The sequence below is a fragment of the Alternaria postmessia genome (assembly GCF_024291825.1).
Source record: "Alternaria postmessia strain BMP 2775 chromosome Unknown scaffold_4, whole genome shotgun sequence".
NCBI classification, from domain to species: domain Eukaryota; kingdom Fungi; phylum Ascomycota; class Dothideomycetes; order Pleosporales; family Pleosporaceae; genus Alternaria; species Alternaria postmessia.
This window is the reverse complement of record NW_026260077.1, coordinates 540,641-560,811: the sequence shown is the minus strand read 5'-3', so window position 1 is coordinate 560,811 and position 20,171 is coordinate 540,641. Positions and strand designations below refer to the sequence as shown.

General features: G+C 49.6%; 9 protein-coding genes across 9 annotated transcripts; 6 read left to right on the top strand and 3 right to left on the bottom strand.

The window, feature by feature from the left end:
- Window positions 1–1,021: 1,021 nt before the first annotated feature.
- J4E82_001218 (uncharacterized protein) lies at window positions 1,022–1,663 on the top strand (the record flags this gene model as incomplete). The annotated part of the gene is made up of 1 exon (XM_051727534.1): window positions 1,022–1,663. The coding sequence occupies one exon, from the start codon at window positions 1,022–1,024 to the stop codon at window positions 1,661–1,663; it is 642 nt and encodes a 213-aa protein (XP_051592847.1).
- Window positions 1,664–2,418: 755 nt separating this feature from the next.
- On the bottom strand, window positions 2,419–3,544 carry J4E82_001217 (uncharacterized protein; the record flags this gene model as incomplete). Its single annotated transcript, XM_051727533.1, has 3 exons — window positions 2,419–3,310; window positions 3,371–3,403; window positions 3,459–3,544. 3 exons carry the CDS (start codon window positions 3,542–3,544, stop codon window positions 2,419–2,421), a joined length of 1,011 nt encoding a protein of 336 aa, XP_051592846.1.
- A 917-nt stretch (window positions 3,545–4,461) lies between these two features.
- Window positions 4,462–5,652, top strand: J4E82_001216 (uncharacterized protein; the record flags this gene model as incomplete). Its single annotated transcript, XM_051727532.1, has 1 exon — window positions 4,462–5,652. One exon carries the CDS (start codon window positions 4,462–4,464, stop codon window positions 5,650–5,652), a length of 1,191 nt encoding a protein of 396 aa, XP_051592845.1.
- Window positions 5,653–7,953: 2,301 nt separating this feature from the next.
- J4E82_001215 (uncharacterized protein) lies at window positions 7,954–10,364 on the bottom strand (the record flags this gene model as incomplete). Its single annotated transcript, XM_051727531.1, has 4 exons — window positions 7,954–9,416; window positions 9,467–9,547; window positions 9,600–10,234; window positions 10,282–10,364. 4 exons carry the CDS (start codon window positions 10,362–10,364, stop codon window positions 7,954–7,956), a joined length of 2,262 nt encoding a protein of 753 aa, XP_051592844.1.
- A 1,075-nt stretch (window positions 10,365–11,439) lies between these two features.
- On the top strand, window positions 11,440–12,709 carry J4E82_001214 (uncharacterized protein; the record flags this gene model as incomplete). Its single annotated transcript, XM_051727530.1, has 3 exons — window positions 11,440–11,864; window positions 11,915–11,960; window positions 12,017–12,709. 3 exons carry the CDS (start codon window positions 11,440–11,442, stop codon window positions 12,707–12,709), a joined length of 1,164 nt encoding a protein of 387 aa, XP_051592843.1.
- Window positions 12,710–13,705: 996 nt separating this feature from the next.
- J4E82_001213 (uncharacterized protein) lies at window positions 13,706–14,071 on the top strand (the record flags this gene model as incomplete). Its single annotated transcript, XM_051727529.1, has 1 exon — window positions 13,706–14,071. The coding sequence occupies one exon, from the start codon at window positions 13,706–13,708 to the stop codon at window positions 14,069–14,071; it is 366 nt and encodes a 121-aa protein (XP_051592842.1).
- Window positions 14,072–14,228: 157 nt separating this feature from the next.
- Window positions 14,229–15,408, bottom strand: J4E82_001212 (uncharacterized protein; the record flags this gene model as incomplete). Its single annotated transcript, XM_051727528.1, has 4 exons — window positions 14,229–14,360; window positions 14,427–14,958; window positions 15,024–15,257; window positions 15,308–15,408. 4 exons carry the CDS (start codon window positions 15,406–15,408, stop codon window positions 14,229–14,231), a joined length of 999 nt encoding a protein of 332 aa, XP_051592841.1.
- A 960-nt stretch (window positions 15,409–16,368) lies between these two features.
- On the top strand, window positions 16,369–18,707 carry J4E82_001211 (uncharacterized protein; the record flags this gene model as incomplete). Its single annotated transcript, XM_051727527.1, has 3 exons — window positions 16,369–16,678; window positions 16,742–18,447; window positions 18,501–18,707. The coding sequence occupies 3 exons, from the start codon at window positions 16,369–16,371 to the stop codon at window positions 18,705–18,707; spliced, it is 2,223 nt and encodes a 740-aa protein (XP_051592840.1).
- A 503-nt stretch (window positions 18,708–19,210) lies between these two features.
- J4E82_001210 (uncharacterized protein) lies at window positions 19,211–19,546 on the top strand (the record flags this gene model as incomplete). Its single annotated transcript, XM_051727526.1, has 1 exon — window positions 19,211–19,546. The coding sequence occupies one exon, from the start codon at window positions 19,211–19,213 to the stop codon at window positions 19,544–19,546; it is 336 nt and encodes a 111-aa protein (XP_051592839.1).
- Window positions 19,547–20,171: the final 625 nt, after the last annotated feature.

The window sequence follows — 20,171 nt, the reverse complement described above, 5'->3', positions numbered from 1 at the left end:
CGCCATCTAATATCTGCTCAGCTTTTCGAGGCGCAGGCCTTGTTCCTCTCCAGCCAGACGCTGTCCTATTAAAGCTAGACGTGCAGCTGCGTACGCCTACTCCAGCTGCTCTCGCAGAGGCTCCCTGGGAGGCTCGTACGCCGAGTAACGTACGTGAGCTTGAAGCTTAATTAACTTTAATACGTAATCGCGTGCGACAGCATAAGAGCTTATTACTAGCTTTAATTATTAAGGCAATTAACCAGCTTAAGAAAGGGGCTGAGGTTATAATGCTCTCTGCTAAGCTGATGCGCGATCGGATTACTAGTCTTAAGCGAGCTAATAAGGCAGCGTCAGCGCGTAAACAACGCAAGAAAAAGCGTATACAAAAGCGAGGGACCTTAACAAAGGGAGAGGGAGAGGATATACTCGCTTAACGTGAGGTTGAGCAGCAGATTTCTCGTAAAGAGCGTTAAGGAGGTGCGCGATTAGGACTTAGCCGCTAGGCTTTAGCGCGCTGCACGAGGTGCAGGGAGACTGGCCACAACTTACGTACATGCAAGAAGGATATTTAAGATACTGCTTAATCTACTATATAAATTTGTATATATTATCTCTTAACGTGGCTGTAGTGTGCGCTTAAACAGGCGCAGAAAGTTAGTAGGGTGGGCCGCTCGCTTGCGTGGGCCGCTCGCTTGCCAACCATGTTACACATGGTGTAACATTGTGAAGTTTGGCAGACGGCCCACTGAGATCTATTTCGGTAACTATTCAGGCCAGAAGCTGACAAAGTGATGCTCGAGCGGAACTGACGTGGAGGGAACACGAGGGCAGGTGCGGCTGAGGCATTCGTTCGTAGATGTGGCACAGCCCCACTACCTCGAGGCTGACAACCACCATAACTGCAGACTTCGTAAATTATGAGACAAGACTTTGAGACTTACTTTTCAATGCCAACTATTGACTCTGGCTTTGCGCAACCAAGTATCCCAATCTACCACCAACCTGAATAGCTTTGATAGTAACCATCATTGCTAACACCATGTCGCCAACTCTCCACCTCTACCACACACCAGGGTCTTGTTCGCTAGCCACTCATATCGCACTCCAAGCCTCCGGTCTTCCCTTCTCCACCACAAATCTCAACGCTGCTCGTGGTTTCCCCGCTTCCCATCTTCATCTAAACCCTAAAGGCCGCGTTCCAATCCTCGAGGTAGATGGCGAGCTAATCACCGAAACACCCGCCATCCTCTCCGTAATCGCTGCGCTAGTTCCAGAGAAAGGATTACTGGGAAAAGGTCTGATTGCGCAAGCGAGAGCACAAGAGTGGATAATATGGCTTTGCGGGACGTTGCATGGGCAAGCATTTGGATGCGTGTTTAGGCCGGGTCGGTTTGTCGGGGACGAAGCAATGTTTGATGCTATACGAGCAAAAGGCCGTGAACATGTTCGAGAGTGTTTCAAATATATCGAGAAGAATCTAGAAGGCAAGACTTGGGTGGTTGGTGATAGTTTTACTGTCGTGGACGCGTATCTCGTCGTCTTCTACCGTTGGGGCAATATGCTGAAGATGGGTATGAGGGAGACATATCCGAGCTATACGAGGGCAGTCGATGGCGTTGTCGCGCAGGATGATGTGAAACGAACAATTGAGAGCGAGGCCATTAGCGTACTGAATGAGTAGTGTTTGTGAACAGTCAGTTTCAGTACCATCAATATCGGTAACCCTTAGTATGAGTGTGTGAACGTTACCCCCATCTCTAAGCAACACATGTGCATTTCTATGACGTTTGTCTTTGATTTTGTGATCTTTTGTACTACCTACCATCATTCGTACTGTATGCAGCTTGAAATTTACCTCCTCTTAAAGCGGAATAAACAAGCATGCTAATGCTTTCTGTTCCATATCTTAGCTAGACTAATGAGCTTTCAGTGGTCATAGTCTTCTGTACCATCGTCATCGGTCCGCTCATTCTCCTCCTTCTCATTCTCATCTATTAAAGAGGAAGATCATGTGACCCCTTTAGATCAGCATATATAGTCTGAGTATCATCTCATATCGAATCAATTATCCTTCTACTCGAAATCTTTTTCCCCTTTTAACACCATCTTCCTCCTCCTCCTCATCAGTGGTACCTTGCTCTTCGTTGAAGTCAGCGTACATGTTGTGTACGATATGATTGAATGTATCAGTGTTGCGCAAACCGAGCCGAGGATCAACTTCATGAGATTCATGATAATGACGAGGTAGTATCCAGCCGCACGACTGCGGAGTAGTTAGCGACAACTGTTCCTATTTGTGGTGTGTACTTAGTGACTACAAACCGCATTATATGTCTTCCGCATGCTGTAAACCCACAATGCCCGAGGCAAGTCGAAGAATTCAGTAATATCTCGGTCCACCAGACCTCGACGAGGAGGTGGACGGTTGTATTTCTCCTAACGTCCCCTGTAGGTCCATGATACGGTGACGCAAGCACCGTGTTGCTTAAGATGCTGCACGACGCTAGCAAGAGCCTCAATGACCTCCGCTAGCACCTCCATACGAATGCTTCGTTGGTAGAGAATGATGTGTAGCTTGAAATCCTGCTTCTTCCTGATGTCGAGCAATGCGCCGAACTCCATCTCAAGCGCGGCTTTGCGGACATGACCTATCTCGGAAGCGGTATGCTGACAAGTGATAGCCGGTAAACGACATGGTGGCGGTGCACGATATCGGTCCATCTTACAGTGGACAGTCAACGTCCTAATTAGGTCTATCGTTAGCAGGCCAAGATCGAAACAGTCTTTGTTCAAGACAGATCGAATGGACTCTGCTCCGCACTGCAGGAGACCAGCAAGGTTAACAGTGTGATAGAAGGACATCCCAATCTCTTTGGCCATCTCGAGACCGGCGTAGGCCGGGGAAATAAAATGCGGAAGAGCGGACTTGTCGCATAGTTCAGTGATGTTATGGCTGTTGCCCCGGTAGAGATTTTGAGCCAGGTCCAGCAAAAGACCGTGGATCTGAATAACATTGGTGGCGCCGGGATAACACTGAAAATCATGATGCTGTCGCAAGCGCCGCGTACCAAAATCATGAAGTGACGTTCTCTTAGGGTCGAAGTACCACAAATAGCCGTAGACCATGTCGCGAACTTCACGTGGTAGGCGAGAATGCATCTGAGCAGTGAAAGCACGATTCCATGCCCTACTGTACGGAATAACAGTACGGTGTAGTACCAAGTCGTTCAACCAATCGTTGTATTGGCCATGGAGCATCAGGCGTTTTGTGAGAAGGCATCGCTTCTTTAGCTCTAACTGCTCTACTTCCTTGTCGATATTCCTCGCACTGTTGCCGGTTAGTCAAGACTGGATCGAGTGTGGTGCCTACATTAGGGAAAAGGCTTACTCGCTCGTGAATCGACTACCTCTACGTTTGGCACTGTAAGATGTTAGTTGAACGAGGTCCAATGTAGCCGTGCACAACAGGGCGGGACACATGCCGTAAAAGTCTATCTCGAGCCTGACGAAGCTGCTCCTCATTAGAGGTCACTGTGGATTCTGGCCCGCTTGCAGAGGTCATTGTTGGAGTATAAGAGTGATGGATTGATTCTACGGAGGATTCTGACTGTATAGACAGTACGCTAGTGGGTATGGAAGGTACCAATAACAGCACATGAGATGGCTCTTTCTTCGGTCATCTCGCACGACGATGCAATTCTTACGGGCAGACGCGGAGGTAGAGGCATATGAGAAGTTGTGCGCTCCGCCGCATGCTCTCACAATCTATTGTCGAAGAACGCGGTTGCTGTCCCAAAGCGAATAAACCATATTCGGGCCTCAACTTTCACCGGTGACACGTGGATGATGCATCCTCATGTCTATATTGACCCCTCTACAGTCCTCATCATGTCTCGTGAAAGAATTACGAAAGGCGTTAGACAGCTGCAGAAATCGGAGTGATACAAGGCTTTTAAGTTTACCGGGCTTCAAACACAAGATGAACATGATGCGCACGATTTACGCCGTAAGGCTGATCTCCTTGTCAGCCTAAACCTCGGCAATGGTCCCAGCTCCCTCATCGAGCTAGACTGGAAATCACAATCATGACGCGTGCAGCTGATCAACGCGTCCTCAACACCAGATACTGGTTTACTTTGTATCTGGTTCGTGCATGTCGTGGAGCACAGAAACGCCACATTTTCAGGCATCACTTTCTATCGTAATCGCGAACACGTCCTAGCAGATCAGCCCGGTCGCTTCAAAACCAAAAGTTTGAATATGACGCCTTCAAGTGGCCGTAAAGTTTGGCGTTTCATTATCTTATCATGCTGAGCCCTCTATGCCGTAAAGACACCGATGTCCTTCGGTGTATCTCGCAGTCGCATTCTTCGAATGTAAGTGTTCAGCACGTTCCACCTGAACCCCACATCGTTTTCGCTCTGGTCTATCTCGAAAACTCGTCGCAGCTGTGTTTTTCAAACACGGAATAGACCAGTCATGGATCTAGCTACCAACGTACTCAAATTTCTCCTCGGCATCTTCGCTGGCCTGATCGGAATCTATCTTGGCTTCGTATCGCTTCTGACTATCCCAACACTACAAGACCACGTCATCTTCTTGCATCGAGTAATCCGAACTTGGGGTCAGGACATAAACATACCCGAGCAATGGGGCTTTCTTCGCAATCAAGTTACGCCATTTCACCTCGAAACCCCAGATGGCGAGACTCTACACGCGTGGCACGTCCTGCCACTGGAAACATACCGCCAACACCAAGCCCAGCTTCGTGGAGAGCCAGTTGGACTTTGCGCAAATGTCGAAGAACGACTTTCTTTTCAGCTTCTTAAGGACTCCACTGCACAACTAGTCATTTATCTCCACAGTGCGGCAGGCACACTGGGATCTGGGTGGCGGCCACAAAGTTACAGAGCCATGAGCGCGACGTCAACCAACGTACATGTCCTTGCCATTGACTACCGCGGGTTTGGCACCAGTACGGGATGGCCTTCGGAAGCCGGCCTCCTTACTGATGCCCTTACATTGGTCAAATTCGCGACCGACACTGCAGGCATACCACCAGAGAGGATCGTAGTATTTGCTCAGTCCATGGGTACTGCGGTAGCAATATCGCTCACACATCACCTAGCCTCACAACCTATCCCTATTGTTCTGGCGGGAGTTGTACTGGTAGCGCCGTTCGCCGATGTAGAATCCCTGACCCGGACGTACAAAGTCGCTCGCACCCTTCCGCTCCTTTCTCCTCTCGCGGTCTTTCCGCCGCTCATGGCACTGCTCAATAGATTTATTCTTACCAAGTTCCCTTCCAAAGAGAAGCTCGCCGCACTCATTCATCGGTTAGACAGCATCAAGGTTAACGACAAACGACGGAGCTACAACATCACGTTGATACATGCCAAAGATGACTATGATATACCATGGAGTCATTCGGATATCTTGTTCTGGCACGCTGTCAATGCCGCCTCTGGGTCAACCTCGTCTATGACGTTTGAAGAGCTCGAACACATCAAGGCGAAAGAGAAGACAGCGTTGGGAGCTGGCGGCTGGGAAATGGAATGGAAAGGGAAGAAGGGGATCATTAGGGAGCAGATCGTCGAGCATGGTTCCCACGATCGTATCATGAGCTACCCCATCGTCAGCCTAGCTATCTCAAGGGCTCTTCATGAGTAGTGCAATATGCGGTGATTGCCAGGAACTCACGGCCTGACTGCAGCGATCAGCTCTCACCACGTCGGTCCGGTGGGATTCCGGCTATATAGTCGCATCACCGCACCAACTCAGTTTGACCGCCTCTGCATCATCCTGGTTCTTCCCACACAGAACACGTCGAGACTGAGGAACAATACGCCTTCTGCACTTCCTCCAACACAGAAGCGTTAGCGGAGGCGAGATAGACCAATACTTTTGCCGGCTGCTCGGTCGAACGCAACTCAGCGATGATATTTCGCCGACAGCCAACTCATAGATGCGATTGCGCAACCCGCGAAGTGATCAGAGGACAGGCGACTCAGTCTGGCGGTTGTGCATGGTTTTGCACACCGTCAGTAGAACATAAGAGCATAACGTGCCAACTCACACGTACTCTCATGAGCCAGTCATCGGCGTCGCTTCAAGCGTCGCCATACTGCAAGCCTGCTGTTAGATCTGTATGGTGGATGTAGATGAAAGCACGAACCCAAGAAGGACTAGGGTGTTTTTGGTTTTTGGGGTGTCTTACGTGCATTGAAACGGTGGGGCGGACCGTACCGTGTGAGAGGGGGTGGGGGTGGCACCTGATCTGAGTGTCCGGGCATATTCGCTCGTGAGCTGGAAGCGACCAAGAGAGTATAATCGGTGCAACAGCCTGCTTTCTATGCTTTGCCTAGGCATACTTAGAAACTATACCACTGGAAGCCGCAGGCGTCACCGGTTGTCCTGGTTGTCGACTGCTGCTCTAATACCAGCAACCTCCTCTCTCCCCCCTCTAGCGATAGTGTCACTGCTGCACTGATACGTTCAGTCTACATTGCATTTGCATGCATAATAGCGGTGTACCTTCAGCAGCATCCAAACTTTGTCGCCATTGCGAATGGGTGTCAACTGCGCGTGCAAAAACAATTATACTGCATAGCTTATGCTATAGCCTCAGGTGATCCTCATAACACTTACCTGTATAAATATGGCGAAGTAATGAGTGGCAAGCCTGAGAAACCATCTCACTCACAATCTCTCTTGGTTCTCTGCACTCTTCCAGCTGCTTCCACTATCAATTTGTGTCTTCTAATCCAGTACGATGGATTCCCTTCCAAGCACCTTCATCATTGAAATAGACGGCAGGCCCATCTCCAAGGTCAATGGCCCGATGGATGAATGGGATGGCCAATCATGCAAACTTGTAGAGGGTGGATCGGAATCAGCCGTTTTTGAACTACGCGGAAGCCGTCTCATGTCCGAAGGGCATATCCTTAGCAGACATTTCGTAGAGGACTTGAGCCTCAGGCCGAAGAGGGTATTATGGTTTAAGCCCGAGAATCGCTATAACGAACATCGCGTCGTTGCAGAAAAGGATGGCGATGATTACTCGCTCACCATCTCTGGTAGAGTGCTCTATAGCTCTTCACTGTGCTTATTGCTAATCTTATGGGTAGGTTGTCCTCTTATGGTGAGAGACGGTATCGTCGTTGCGGACATCATGAGACGTAAAGTTTTTCCCTCTGACATATGGACACAGACTGATTATTTCAAGAGGAACCAAGCCGAGCCATCGTCAAGATGCGATAGTAGCTGCAAAGAGTTAGCAACTGTGAGTCTATGGCCAGTTAGATTATTGCTACAACCATAGGCTAGCTACACCTTTAAGTTGTGCAACTACAATTACTACACAAACCTCACCTATATTGTCTTGAAGCTGTGAACCCGTTCGATCTTTGTACAAAGCAGCCGCAGTCTTGACCTTTCACAACTAGTAGCCCTTTTCGGCCCGATCCGTACCCAACAATACAAGACTACTAGCAGTGCGGTGTCATGCAGTAGCCTTGACATACAACCCTACACATCCACGGCAACCTTCTAAATCAAGTAAGCATCATATAGGAATTACCGCTAAGCTACCACCAAGGCATCTTAGTCTGATCGTGTACAAACTTGTCTTGTTTCAGAGCAAAGCTATGACACAGCGTGACAGTGTTCATGTCGCGCCTGCACAGAAGTTCTTTACGCACGCACTCAGGTGAATTTTCTGCACAGCAAACTGCTCTCGTCTCTCAAGTAGTCCGCTAGGAAGATAGTGTTTTGTATTGGCGCATTGTTCGCTGCATGTGTATGCCGCAGTAGCCCAACATTACTCGTACTTTGGCAAGAATGAATGTTCTATAGAGAATCTCGCGCTATCACCAAAACGTTACTTGCTTGGCGAAAGTGGGTCGCGTCGCGTCGAGCCCTAAGCTTCCGCGCCCCATTTACAATCTTCTCCAGTGGACCTCGCTTCAGTACTCAGCTGGCACCTTCCATCTCTCTGTACGTCTCTCGTGCCCATGCATAGAACGCGATAGGCGGGTCAACCTCTTTTCGAGCAAGATACTTCCACCAATTCTCCCAGACATGCCGCCGTATGTACCCCAGCCGATATGCGACATGCCATCCGGTCGGCAAATCGAACGTATACTGCAGCTCCTCCAACGTCCGCATCCTCGTCTCTGGAACAAACAAGTACACCAACACGAAGGCGACCAAGTTCAGGCCTGCAAAGATTGAGAATGCAGCGGTCGGCCCAATACTATTCAACAAGAACGGGAAAACCAGGACCAATATACCAGCGCCCGAGAGATTAATAGCGACGGAGACAGCCATACCGGCTTCTCTCGACACGAGAGGGAAGACCTCTGCTGCAATCGAGAACGGGGACGTACCCGCCGTCGGAGCATAAAAGGCGACGAAAATGACAGCGAAGATGCTAATCAATGGGGTTCGGACGGACTCCGATTCAGAGATCTTGAAAAGGAAGGCAAACACCAAAATTGACCAGGCCATGTTTGGTAAGCCGAGCAAGAGCATAATCGACCGTCCTAATCGGTCGGAGGACCAATATGCTGGTAGCCCAAACACATAGTTTGCTGCTCCAAAGGCCAGACCTATTATCGCGGCAATTTGGTCGCTGTTGTCTGTAATGGCATTGTTCCAAACTATGGTGCCGAGGAACGCTATCGTATTAACGCCAGTTAGTGTTTGAGTGATCATGGAGACCGAAGCGCTTAACAGTGCCCGTCGACACCGTTTGTTGGACCACAGCTCTCTCAAACGCTTGTAATAACCGTTGACACCAATGTTATACGAGTAGGGATTACTCTTCTTCTTCGCTCGTTTGACTTCAGTATCGAGGTTTAGGCTTGTAACATCGCTCCATCTTCTGTTCAGAACTGCAAGCTCGATGTTGGTATTTTCGTTTTGCTCAGTATGCGATCTGTGTTGATGCTGGCTATTACCTGGCTCTATTGTTGTTCCTCCATTCGTTGCTTCCGTATTGGAACCTTGGATAAGTCCACCTGGCGGTATGGGCGCTTGCGAAACGACCGTTTCGAGCTGCACGCGATCTGGTGTTATTAAGGATGGCTCACTGGCGAAGCTTGACGTGCTGATGTCTACACGTTCGGCCAGGTTACCAAGTTGATTGACTTCCCCCTTCAACAGTCGGCTTTCGAAATCCAGTTGTGCATGCGCATACATGAAATCGCGACTTGCCAACAACTGCGTGGTTTGAACCTGCTCAAACGCCTCCAGTGCTTTGCGGTAATTTCCATGCTTCATCAAGTACCGAGGGGATTCCGGCATCAAGTAGATCATGACCAACAACGGGATCGTGGGGATAAGCACCGTATTTGTGAGGATGCGCCATGCGGATGCGGAATCTTTGACGTAAACCACGACCAACAAATTCGCAAGAAACCCGAGAAAGATGCCTAATGGATCAGTATCCTATGCCGCTCGAGTACCTGAGAGGGGAACCTACCTGCTGCATCCGCCAATTGCCAGTTCGCCAGAATTGCGCCCCGAATATGTTCCGGCGATATTTCAGCCGCATATATAGGAACTACGTAGCATCAGTATCTTTGGCGCAAACAAAGCCAATGCTTCTCTTTTACCTATCGATGCTTTTGCGCCCAAAGCTATTCCATTGATAGCCCGACAGGCTGCGAGCTGACCTACATTATGCGTAACCGACGCACCGATTGTTGAGGCTATTGTGATAGCACAGGAGAGCATCACACTACCTCGCCTCCCCAAGAAGTTCTCTTGCAATGGATCTGCGAGAAGTGTGCCAAAGAGGCCCGCGGAAAGCAAGGGTACGGCATTCAGCATTCCAAAAGTCCAGAGGTCAGATGAAGGACATCCATGGTTTCTGCGAACACATAGCTTAAACTCGTCTGGCATGCCATAGGCAGTGCCATTGTTCACGCTTTGCGTCCAGCCCTGAATCATTCCTGCCAGACTTGCCGTCATGATCGTCGCGCGCAAGAATTTGGACTGCTTCCAAAATCCTGTACTCTTGTCCTTCTCTTGCTCTAGAAGCTTCTTCTCCCGCCCTGTGAGCTCGTCCGCATATCTGCTGATAGTCTCAAACTTGTCTCGAGCGAGTCGAGCGCCGAATCGAAGCAACTCGTACCGATCTTTGAGATCTGCTAACGCCGCAAATTGCCAAACGTATTCTTCTAACTCGGTTCTTCCGGTATTGAGATCGGCTTTTGTATCATCGAATGTCAAGAACGGATTATCTATGCTACAGACTGTCAGCCACACTCAAAATATGCTGATTCATGCACATACGTCTGTCTTGCGCCTGTTGAGCGTACTCGATTTGTCGCCAGTCTTCGATTACCAACTGTATTTGCACAATATACTGCTCTCATGGTGGGCATAGACTCTCTACCGGAGTATGCTGCTACAAGCCTAATTTGGTGTGCGACGACATGCCGGATTCAACAATATATGTCCATTTTCCGCAATAGGCTGACACCAACAAGGCTGACCGGTGCTTCCAACTATGGAGCCCGATCATCCATACGACATGTATTGTCGAGGTCCTTCACCGTCATTCTGCCTACATCCAATTTCCAAAGGGAGGCTGAGCAGTAGGTATGAGTTCTTGTGATCCCTTTACTCTCCACGGATTGGTTGCCTTGCATTTACTTTTGGTGTGCACTCTTGCCCCTTCCTAGGCGGCGCAGGCCTAGAAGACGATGACCAATCAACAGACGCTACCAACCCGCATTCGGCACGAAGGTCAGCTATTGCATCACACTATGGCTTTAGTTTTATTGGTGACACCTTGTTCTTCCTTCAGCCTTCTTTCCAGCAGACTGCCTTGTGGTTTACCTAACAGGGATGCGCGACTGCGAGAGCGTCTGTTATACCCATTGCATCTCTAGCTAACTAGGTGAACGCAGGTTCGCGCGACTCTGAGATGAATCCCCAGATCATGAGATCCGAGACATTACGTATCCTCGCTGGACCAGGCGATACCTGCCGTCGCGGGTAAGCTGGTAGACGGCACGTAAGCGGCTGCCTGCTTAATCTGCAATAGTGCACTGTCGAGCTTCCCCGCTTACCCCAGGCACGCCTGAGATCGCCCTTTGCTCTTGGCGCGTCAAACCCAACCCTTATCCGGCATAGACCCGTCCGACCATTTCATACCTGACACTTACGTCAACTCCTCTTACACGTGTGCTTCTCACATTACCCGTCCCTCCGTTCGTTGCTGGTCACGGCCAGACTCCACGCGTTCTGCTCAGCCTCTCCTCCATCCTTGAGCCTCCTTACGATATGCATTCTTCAAGTAAAGCCAATACTACACATGTAACGTTTGTTGCACTTCTGCACGCACATCTAGCAATATCCCTGTGAAACCCCATAGCCCTGCTCTAAGCTTTTTTGACGATCCGCTTCAAAGTAGACCTCAATAGCACTTACGAACCTGAAGCGACGATGGCCGAGCCGGTCTCAAGCATAATTACCATCGCACTGCTCGGAGTTGCCGTCGTCAGAGGATGCAAGACCTATATTGACGCTGTGCGGGAGGTAGACGAACTAGTCGACCGGCTTTCCCGCAAAGTAACGGACCTGCATAGAATGGTCAGCTTCCTCAATTCAAAATACCAGGAAGCCGAGCATGACAGCGATAGCGAGCAGTCGCTTATTGTACGTGGAAAGATCACGCAATGTCGCAACAAATTTCGAGAGATCAAGCCCAGGATACTAGAGTTGAAAGCTCGGAGTACGGAGAGCTTTGTCGACAAAGTCTACTTGGAACGCAAGATGAATACGGTGGCCAAAGATATCGAGGTTGCGGTCGATGAGATACGACAATGCCTGATGGACATCGTTCTAGTCACTGGAGTCTGTTCGCAACTGTTAGTACAAATCTACCTTCGATTTTAACACTGCTAATATACTATTTTAGTGAGTTTACCTCCTATATGCGCCGCGCTTCAGAATCTACGGCAGCAGTAAGTTGAATGATAACTGGTTTTATGGAAAAGCTCTCGCTGACAACCACAACCAGCCACCCATTCCACGAGACAGGATTCACGATCAAACCGTTGAAGACGATTCCACCGTGCTCGGCAGGTGGCTCTCGAACGCGGAAACCATCTTAGAGCCAGTACAGATCCGTAGAGACTCGACCACGACTTCTTCATCGCGTCCCTCCGTCTCTTCCTTATCTTCGAAAGATATTCTAGCTCAATCGGACGCCGATGATGAAAGCATACTCTCAGCACAAACACCCGTCACCTTAGACCCAAGCGAAGATTGGAGAGATTTCCACAAAACAGTATTGCGATGCGAGGATGGTTCTGCTCTGATTGAAGAGGTCAATACAATGCTGGAGAAGCATCCACAGCCGAGTGCACTTGTCAACATCCTGGGGGACCACCAACGCGCCCCCCTTCATCTCGCAGCCATGCGCGGCAATGTCGAGCTTGCCCACATTCTACTCGCCTTTGGTGGGGACATCCACGCTAAAGATACCGAACCCGCTTCTGTACTCGATCACGCTCTCGCGAACAAACAAGTCGACTTCGTTACCCTTCTACTCGACAAAGGGGTGGATGAGACGGCGATACTAGATCGAAACATGGACCAGTTGAAGGAGATAAAAGGTATCATTGCTTTCAGAAAGATGCGGGAGAAAGACCCTCCACGGGAGAAGACAAGAAAATCCAGTTGGGGCTTCAGAAGAAGGCGCTCGAAGTGAGGTCTGCTTGCTCTCCAAGAATCACGATTCAAAGCACAGCCGTGAATCGAAGTCAGGACTACATTGATTCTGCGATGTCTACACAAGATCACATCGTTCTCGAAAAGATGCTCGTGTCACTAGCCGATTCGATCATGCTTCAAGTAACCATTAAACAGCACGATTACGGACTTGCTGGTTTACCACGATGTCACCCTAGGCTTTCAGTTTATGATGTGCCGTAACCACATCCTATCGCCTAATATAATAACCGCCTGTTCGAACGAACAAAATTACATGCGGAAGACAGGAAACAAGACTATCACAGTGTTTGCACGGGGCAAAGTGAGAGTTCTACCTGTTTTTCAGGGCTTTGTTGCACGTGAAAGTACTTCAGAAAGAACAGAGTAAAACCTCTCTACCAATGAGTGGTTTCCGTTGCCTTCCTTCTCTCAACTCGACAGACCGAGACCTCAACTCTCACGCCTTTTGATTGCACCCCCGGGAGCATGACGCCTAATTTCACGATCAAGTCCGGCGCCAATAGCTACATGGTATACCTTGATATCATCTTTTCTGCCTCGGAGTATTTTAGAAGCGCATCGCAGTTTGGGATAGAGGCTTCTGAAGGTGTGATAACACTTCATGATGATGCTCCCGCAATGGTCGACATGCTGGTTGAGTTCCTTCAAAATGCTGATTACCATCCCACTACCTAGAAACCCGACACGGAGTCAGAATCTTTGGTCTGGATCAGAACGTGCGGTATCAATCCATACATATGTCGCGGAAGTACAGACAGATATGGCCCTCTCAGTGGTGGTGGCGTATCGATCGCTCTCTACACACTCATCGCCGAACTCTGGCGTTGCACCTCCAAGCAACTCAAACAAGCGGGCACTTTCGACTCTTGACGACATCCAGCCAGACAAGGTGTCCCACAAACGACAACGCGTCGCTGCAAGCATACCAAAGGGCTCAGGCTTCGCGCTCTACCATACACCAACACCTCGCCACATGTTGCTACACCTTCAGCTCTGGGAAGTAGCCGACAAGTATTTGGTGCCTGATCTTCAAGCTCTCTGCACCCGGAGATTCAAGGAGGCAGCCGAATATTACCATAGTCATCCAGAGATGATTGATGCAATCTTGTTCGTTTATGAAAATCTTTCTGAGAGTGCGAAGGATTTGCGGAAGGTCATAGTGACGATCGTTTATGATAGCCCTATCTTGCTTGAAGATGCGGAAATTCAGGAACCCGTATTATATAAAGAGCTATGCGATGTGGTGGTATTGTTAGCCAATGGGCGGACGGATCGGCCAGACCCTTTTGAGGGAAAGTCGCAATGTTTCCAAAGGAGCAACTGGCCTCATGTCTCTTAGGTTTTGAAACCGGAGCTCATGTGACATGAACAACATTATCAGACTATTGCAGGCTTCGATAGGGTATTGAACATTGTAGTAGTTATATTAATCATTACTCATTACATGCTGAGATGAACGTAGTTGAACCTGCGCTTGTCATGCTAGCCTCACAGTTCTACTCCTTCTTAGCCCAGTCTACAAGCGCTTCTTGACCCAGTTTATCTTTGATGATCCGCTCACTCAGATCCCACAGTGCAGCACCGAGATTCTCGTCACTGGCTTGAGAGGTCTCTTTGCCTGGTTGGCCCTGTAATCATACGTCAGTCGATAAGTTCAGTAGACAACAAGCATCAAAACCAAAGATGTATCTTACGGGGTCGCTGAAATAGAATCCATTCATGTCCTTCTCCTCAATCTCGTCCGATGTGCATGCCCAAAGCGCACTGTATGAACCCTGCTCAACGTCCCGACCAGCAAAAAGCATTGCATTCGACAGTAGCTTGCCGGTAATTCCCGGATATGCGTCCTTCCACTGCTGCTGCATAGCTGTATTGACTGCACCTGGATGCACGGCGAGAGCGTATACGTTGTCGCCGTTGGGCTTGATAACGCGGTCTCGCAGACCAAACTTTGAAAACAGGATCATGGCTAGCTTAGTGCGTCCGTACAGCCGTGTCGGATCCATGGAACTATCGTTAATCTCGTCCATGCTTGCGAAGTGCACATCTGATGGCGCTGTGCGATGCATCTCACTTGACTCGAAAACGACTCGTGGTGCCGGCTTGGTCCCCATCTTTCCCGTCTTCCGAAGCACTGGCCATAGTTGGTTGCAAACATAAAAGTGGCCTAGGTAGTTCACGCCAAAGTGGCGATCAATACCATCAGCGTCTTCACCATATTGGTTCCTGTATTTTCGTGTACGAAGTCAGTTCATGTCTTACATGCATCTCGTTACGCGAGTGTTACTAACGTGTTGATTCCAGCAGAAAGGACGAGGAAATCGAGACGCTCAAGTGAATTGCGCAACCCAGAGAAGACTTCTTTGACTTCCTTGAGGCTACCCATGTCACAATGCTTCCATTCAACGTCGGCATCTGCCTTCTCTTTCTTGATGCTAGAGATTGCTTCGGAGCCTTGTTCTTCTTTGCGATTTACCATAATTACTTTTACGCCAGCGAGGGCAAGCGCGCGACTAACTTCGTAGCTGCGGGGAAAATTAGTGGCAGTTCAACAGTCGAGAAGATATAGCGGTACCCGATTCCAAGAGCGCCACCAGTAACCACTGCGACTCGCCCGTCGAGGTTCTCCGGGTGGACCTCTTTGGGTCCGACGACTTTGTGAAGAATTGATTGCATGTTGGGCTATAGATCTGTAGAGACGCGTTGGTGTCGAAGTGGTTTTGGGCGGAGTGTAAAAGAAAGCAGCTGGAAACTTTATGTAACCATTTTCTCTTATTGTAATACACGTATGTTTGTAATTACCAGATGTGACGTTTTGGGTTATTCGCCGGCTGGCATTCTCACATGTGAGGACACGTCGTGACGTCATCGACGTCTTGCGACAACCTACATTCTCAACAGCATAAAAAAAAAGAACAAGTCAGACTATGGCGAGAAGCTCATGTCAGTGTCGCTTCATTTCTGCGATAGGACGAGTGGAAAAACTCATAGTTCCACGGTTTGTTATCAGATGTTAGCGCGTAGCTGGGATCTCAGACGCCTTATACGAGCTTAAGTTATATGCAATCGTTCGGTCTTGTCCTAGGATATAGCGAGCATACCGACATCAAAGTGGGCAACTTGTTCTCTACTGTTGAGATTGGGGACATTGAACAGTATATGTGCCTAGAAGTATGTATCTCCACTTAGACAAAAACGTTATTTTTAAGGCTTTCTGCTTCGATTCTGTGACTCGTGGTAATAGTTTGTTATCATCCGATTGGAGATTAGAGTGTCCACGAATTTATTGGAACGCTAGACATAGTACTTCATGCAGCTCTTAGTTTGATGTCCAAGAATACCAAAATAGAAGACGTGTCTATTAGTATGTCTGGAGGCCATAGTTACACTGAGCATAATGTGTAAAATGTGATAATGCGACAACATGATGGCTGCTGCATCTGACGCGAGTGAAGGTGGGAGCGAGGTCGAACTATAGAAGCTTGTGACGTCACAATTACGATCGCCGTTCATTGGCTCAGCCATTTCCGATATACAGCATCACGATGATCGTTACAACTTGATCGGCCCGCTTGTACTCTTCCGCTTGCAGTGGTATCTACAACGATCCAGCTATTCCGGCCTAGTGTACTGAGCATGTCCAAATCTACCGATGGTAAGATGGATTCCGGTTCACCCGGCACGCGGCTTCTCCAGGATGTCATCAACACATCCTTCACCCGCACGCCTCTACCGTTAGATAGAGATAGCGGCACCGAGCTATACAGACAACATAGCCATAAGGTAGAAGAAATGCAGAATCCAAAGATGGAAAGAGTCACATCGGGTCCCCAGACCTCTACCTCTACATCGCGGCGCTCAGCGAATGGATATATGCCGATCGAAGACTATGGGTTGATTGGAAATATGAGGACTTGTGCCATGGTTGCGACAGACGGTGGAATAGGTATGTGATTTCCGCGTACCAGCCGTGTATCGACATATACTGACTTCATACGTCCAACTCAAGATTATATGTGCTGGCCTTACTTCGACTCACCATCCGTTTTCTGCAGGATCCTGGACAAAGAAAAGGGCGGCCACTTTACAATAGGTCCAACTGGCGACGATTCCTGCACAACCAAGCAACAGTATCTGCCCGTGAGCAATGTTCTCCAGACACGCTACCTGAAGGAAGAGGGCGTCATGAACGTCGTGGACTTCTTCCCTCGACCAAACGACAAGAGTTGGGATGCCAAATATCATGCAAACGTTGTCGCAAGCAACCACACAGGAAGCGTTCCCGAGCGCCCCGATCTGAAGAAGTGGCTCGTAAGGCGAGTAGAATGTATGCGGGGCAAAGTTGACGTGTGCGTCGAGGTCTTCCCTGCTTTCAACTATGCACAAGACAAGCACACTACCGAGATCGCCGACATGGGTAAGAGCGCTCAGGGACGTGGTCTGCAACGAGTCATCTTCAGGTCCAAAGATCTATCCCTGGAGCTCAATGCGACGCTCGATTGTGGGGATGCACCCGACGGTGTATGTCCAAGGGTGGTCTTCGAGGAGTCACCAGAGCCGCAGAATTTAGGCGTAGGCGTCACGGCTAATTTTACCTTGGAAGAAGGTCAGGCCGTGTCCTTCATTCTGCGTGATGCAGAAGACCATAGTCCAGACATCATCGAGACGGAACAAGTCCAAGAATTGCAAACCAGTACCCAGAAGTACTGGGCTAGGTGGATAGAGCAAAGCAAATATATGGGTCGTTGGGAAGAGGTGGTTACCAGGAGCTTGCTGATCCTCAAGATGCTGACCTTTGAGCCCAGCGGAGCGATTGTTGCGGCACCGACGTTCTCCCTGCCTGAAGACTTTGGTGGATCGCGAAACTGGGATTATCGCTACTCGTGGGTGCGCGATGCGTCTTTTACGATCTACACTTTTCTCAGGATGGGATTCAATAACGAAGCAGAAGCTTATATAAGCTATATCTTCCAGCGCGTTAAAGAGGCCAAAGCACGACAAGGAGCTTTGCCAATTATGATGACCATATGGGGCGGCACAGATATACCGGAGCTCGAACTGCCCCATCTGGAAGGGTACAGGGCCAGCCGACCGGTACGGATTGGCAATGGCGCAGCTTTCCACGTACAGTTGGACATCTACGGTGAACTGATGGACGGAATCTATCTTGTGAATAGATTCGGACGTCCAATCTCGTACGATCAATGGCTTCTTGTCCGAGAGATTGCGGATTATGTTTGTACCGTCTGGAAGGAGTCAGACATGTCGATCTGGGAAGTACGGGGTAAGAAGCAGAACTTTGTATACAGCAAGATGATGCTGTGGGTGGCTCTTGATCGAGCACTGCGCCTAGCAGGTAAGAGGAGCTTTCCGTGTCCGCATCGAGCCGAGTGGTACCGGATTCGCGATGAGATGTATGAAGAAGTCATGGATAAGGGCTACAACTCGGACTTGGAATGCTTCATACAGAGCTACGAGTCGAGCGACGTCCTAGACTCGGCTGTACTGATTGCGCCTCTGGTCTTCTTCATCTCTCCGACTGATCCTAGGTTCCTGAAGACTCTCGACCGTATACTCAAGGCTCCTGAGAAGGGCGGTCTGACGAGTACCGGTTTGGTGTACAGGTACAACCACGCCCTGAGCGACGATGGCGTAGGCGGGCAGGAGGGCGCTTTTAGCATGTGCACATTCTGGCTGGTCGAGGCCCTGACAAGAGTAAGCGCCATGCGTTCCCCCACTTAATCTTGTTTGGTTACTAACGATGGCAGGCTGGCGCGTACGATGAGAAATACCTGTTGCAAGCGGTTACTATTTTCGAAAACATGCTGAGTTTCGGAAACCATCTGCACATATTCTCAGAGGAGATTGCGCGTTCAGGAGAGCAGCTGGGCAACACACCGCAGGCGTTTAGCCATCTGGCGCTGATTTCGGCGGCATTCAACTTGGACAAGACGCTGAGCGGGCGACGAAAGTAGAGTGGTTGACGGGTACCATGGTCATAGCGATAGATGCAGCAATTCAAATGCTCAGATGAAACGTGCATGCATGTTCTAGATGAGTGCGCTAATCTAAACGCACGGGGACGATCGGCAGCTAGCACGTCATGGCTTGCATTGTCCCATAGCCGGAATGAGGTCTAATGTCGCTAGTTGGAGGCTGCCGTGCGCCTGGAAGGAATGTGTGGCGCTGGCTACCAACCGCCCCTGACGCGCATTGACTGGCCTGGCAATTCCAAGCCGCGCAACTTTCAAGGCTTTCTTGATCTTCCATCTCTCGACAACGCACCCCAACCTATCGCCCGCAGGCCATGACACAGCACCCCCCCATAATACCTTCTTGAACACTCTCTCTATAATTCCACTTTCGCTCCCTTTTCGGCCTCTCTTCTGTCTCGCCCGCACAACACGCACCCAAGGCCGTCATCGACTCATCACCTACGCGTCGCAATCCGCGCATCCCCCTCACCATCCATTTCACCATGTCGCTGTCCACCTCTTCCTCCACCTCATCCTCCTCCTCTAGCGTATCCAACCTTTCAGTCATTGACGAAAAGATGGAAATGTCCTTGCCGCCCACAGACCTTCTCGTCAGAGATTTCGGTTGGCCGTCAGTTTCTCCTCGCTACCACGGCGACCACACTCAAGAAAGCAACCCGGACTGGGACCACGACCCGCTTGAATGCGAAAAGGCAAAGGCAGAGGCCTTTGAGAAGATGGAGAGGAGCTACGCCCTCTACATGGCCAATCTTGGAAAGCGGCCGCCGGTGCAGAAGAAGAAGGCTGTTTGGGCTCGATTCCTGCCCTGGGTGCGTTAAACTTGCACTTTTATCGACTGCCCCATCGCATGTGTGCGAACGAACCAATGCGAGGCCTTGCAGAGACATGTTGTCGCTGTAACAAATTCCTCGCAGCGCCTATTCGCAACGTCGCCTCGACGACGACCTGGATACCCGTTTGATTACCAAAAAACAATTACCCCAAGATACCCATTGATACGAAAAAGAAAGAAACAAAACGTCGACAACTGCATTGAGGACAGAAAGGAAGCATTGCCGACGCATACCCTGGTCCACGCATGGATCGGAGGCTGCACGGAGTCTAGATCCGGCCTGCCGAGCCATGGTGACGAGGGAAGGTGCGGGGCTGGAGTCCACCTTGCCGCATACACTGCAAGCAATCTTTGATACCCGTTTCATTGTTTCTTTTGTCACAAAAGCCCTGTGCTTTACTCTACGATCTCGTCAGCATATACCCTTTGTATACCCAGTCTAGATTCATCTTTTGCGCTCGAGCGACATAATACTACTAATACATCAACGATTTTTATTCCGCCACTCGGCTTCTGCTATGCTCTATTCCGGAGTCGTGACTACGCGCCGCGGGGTGATTTTCTCCCTGGTTATCGGGAATGGTCACCCTCACTCCACTGTCATGCAGCGG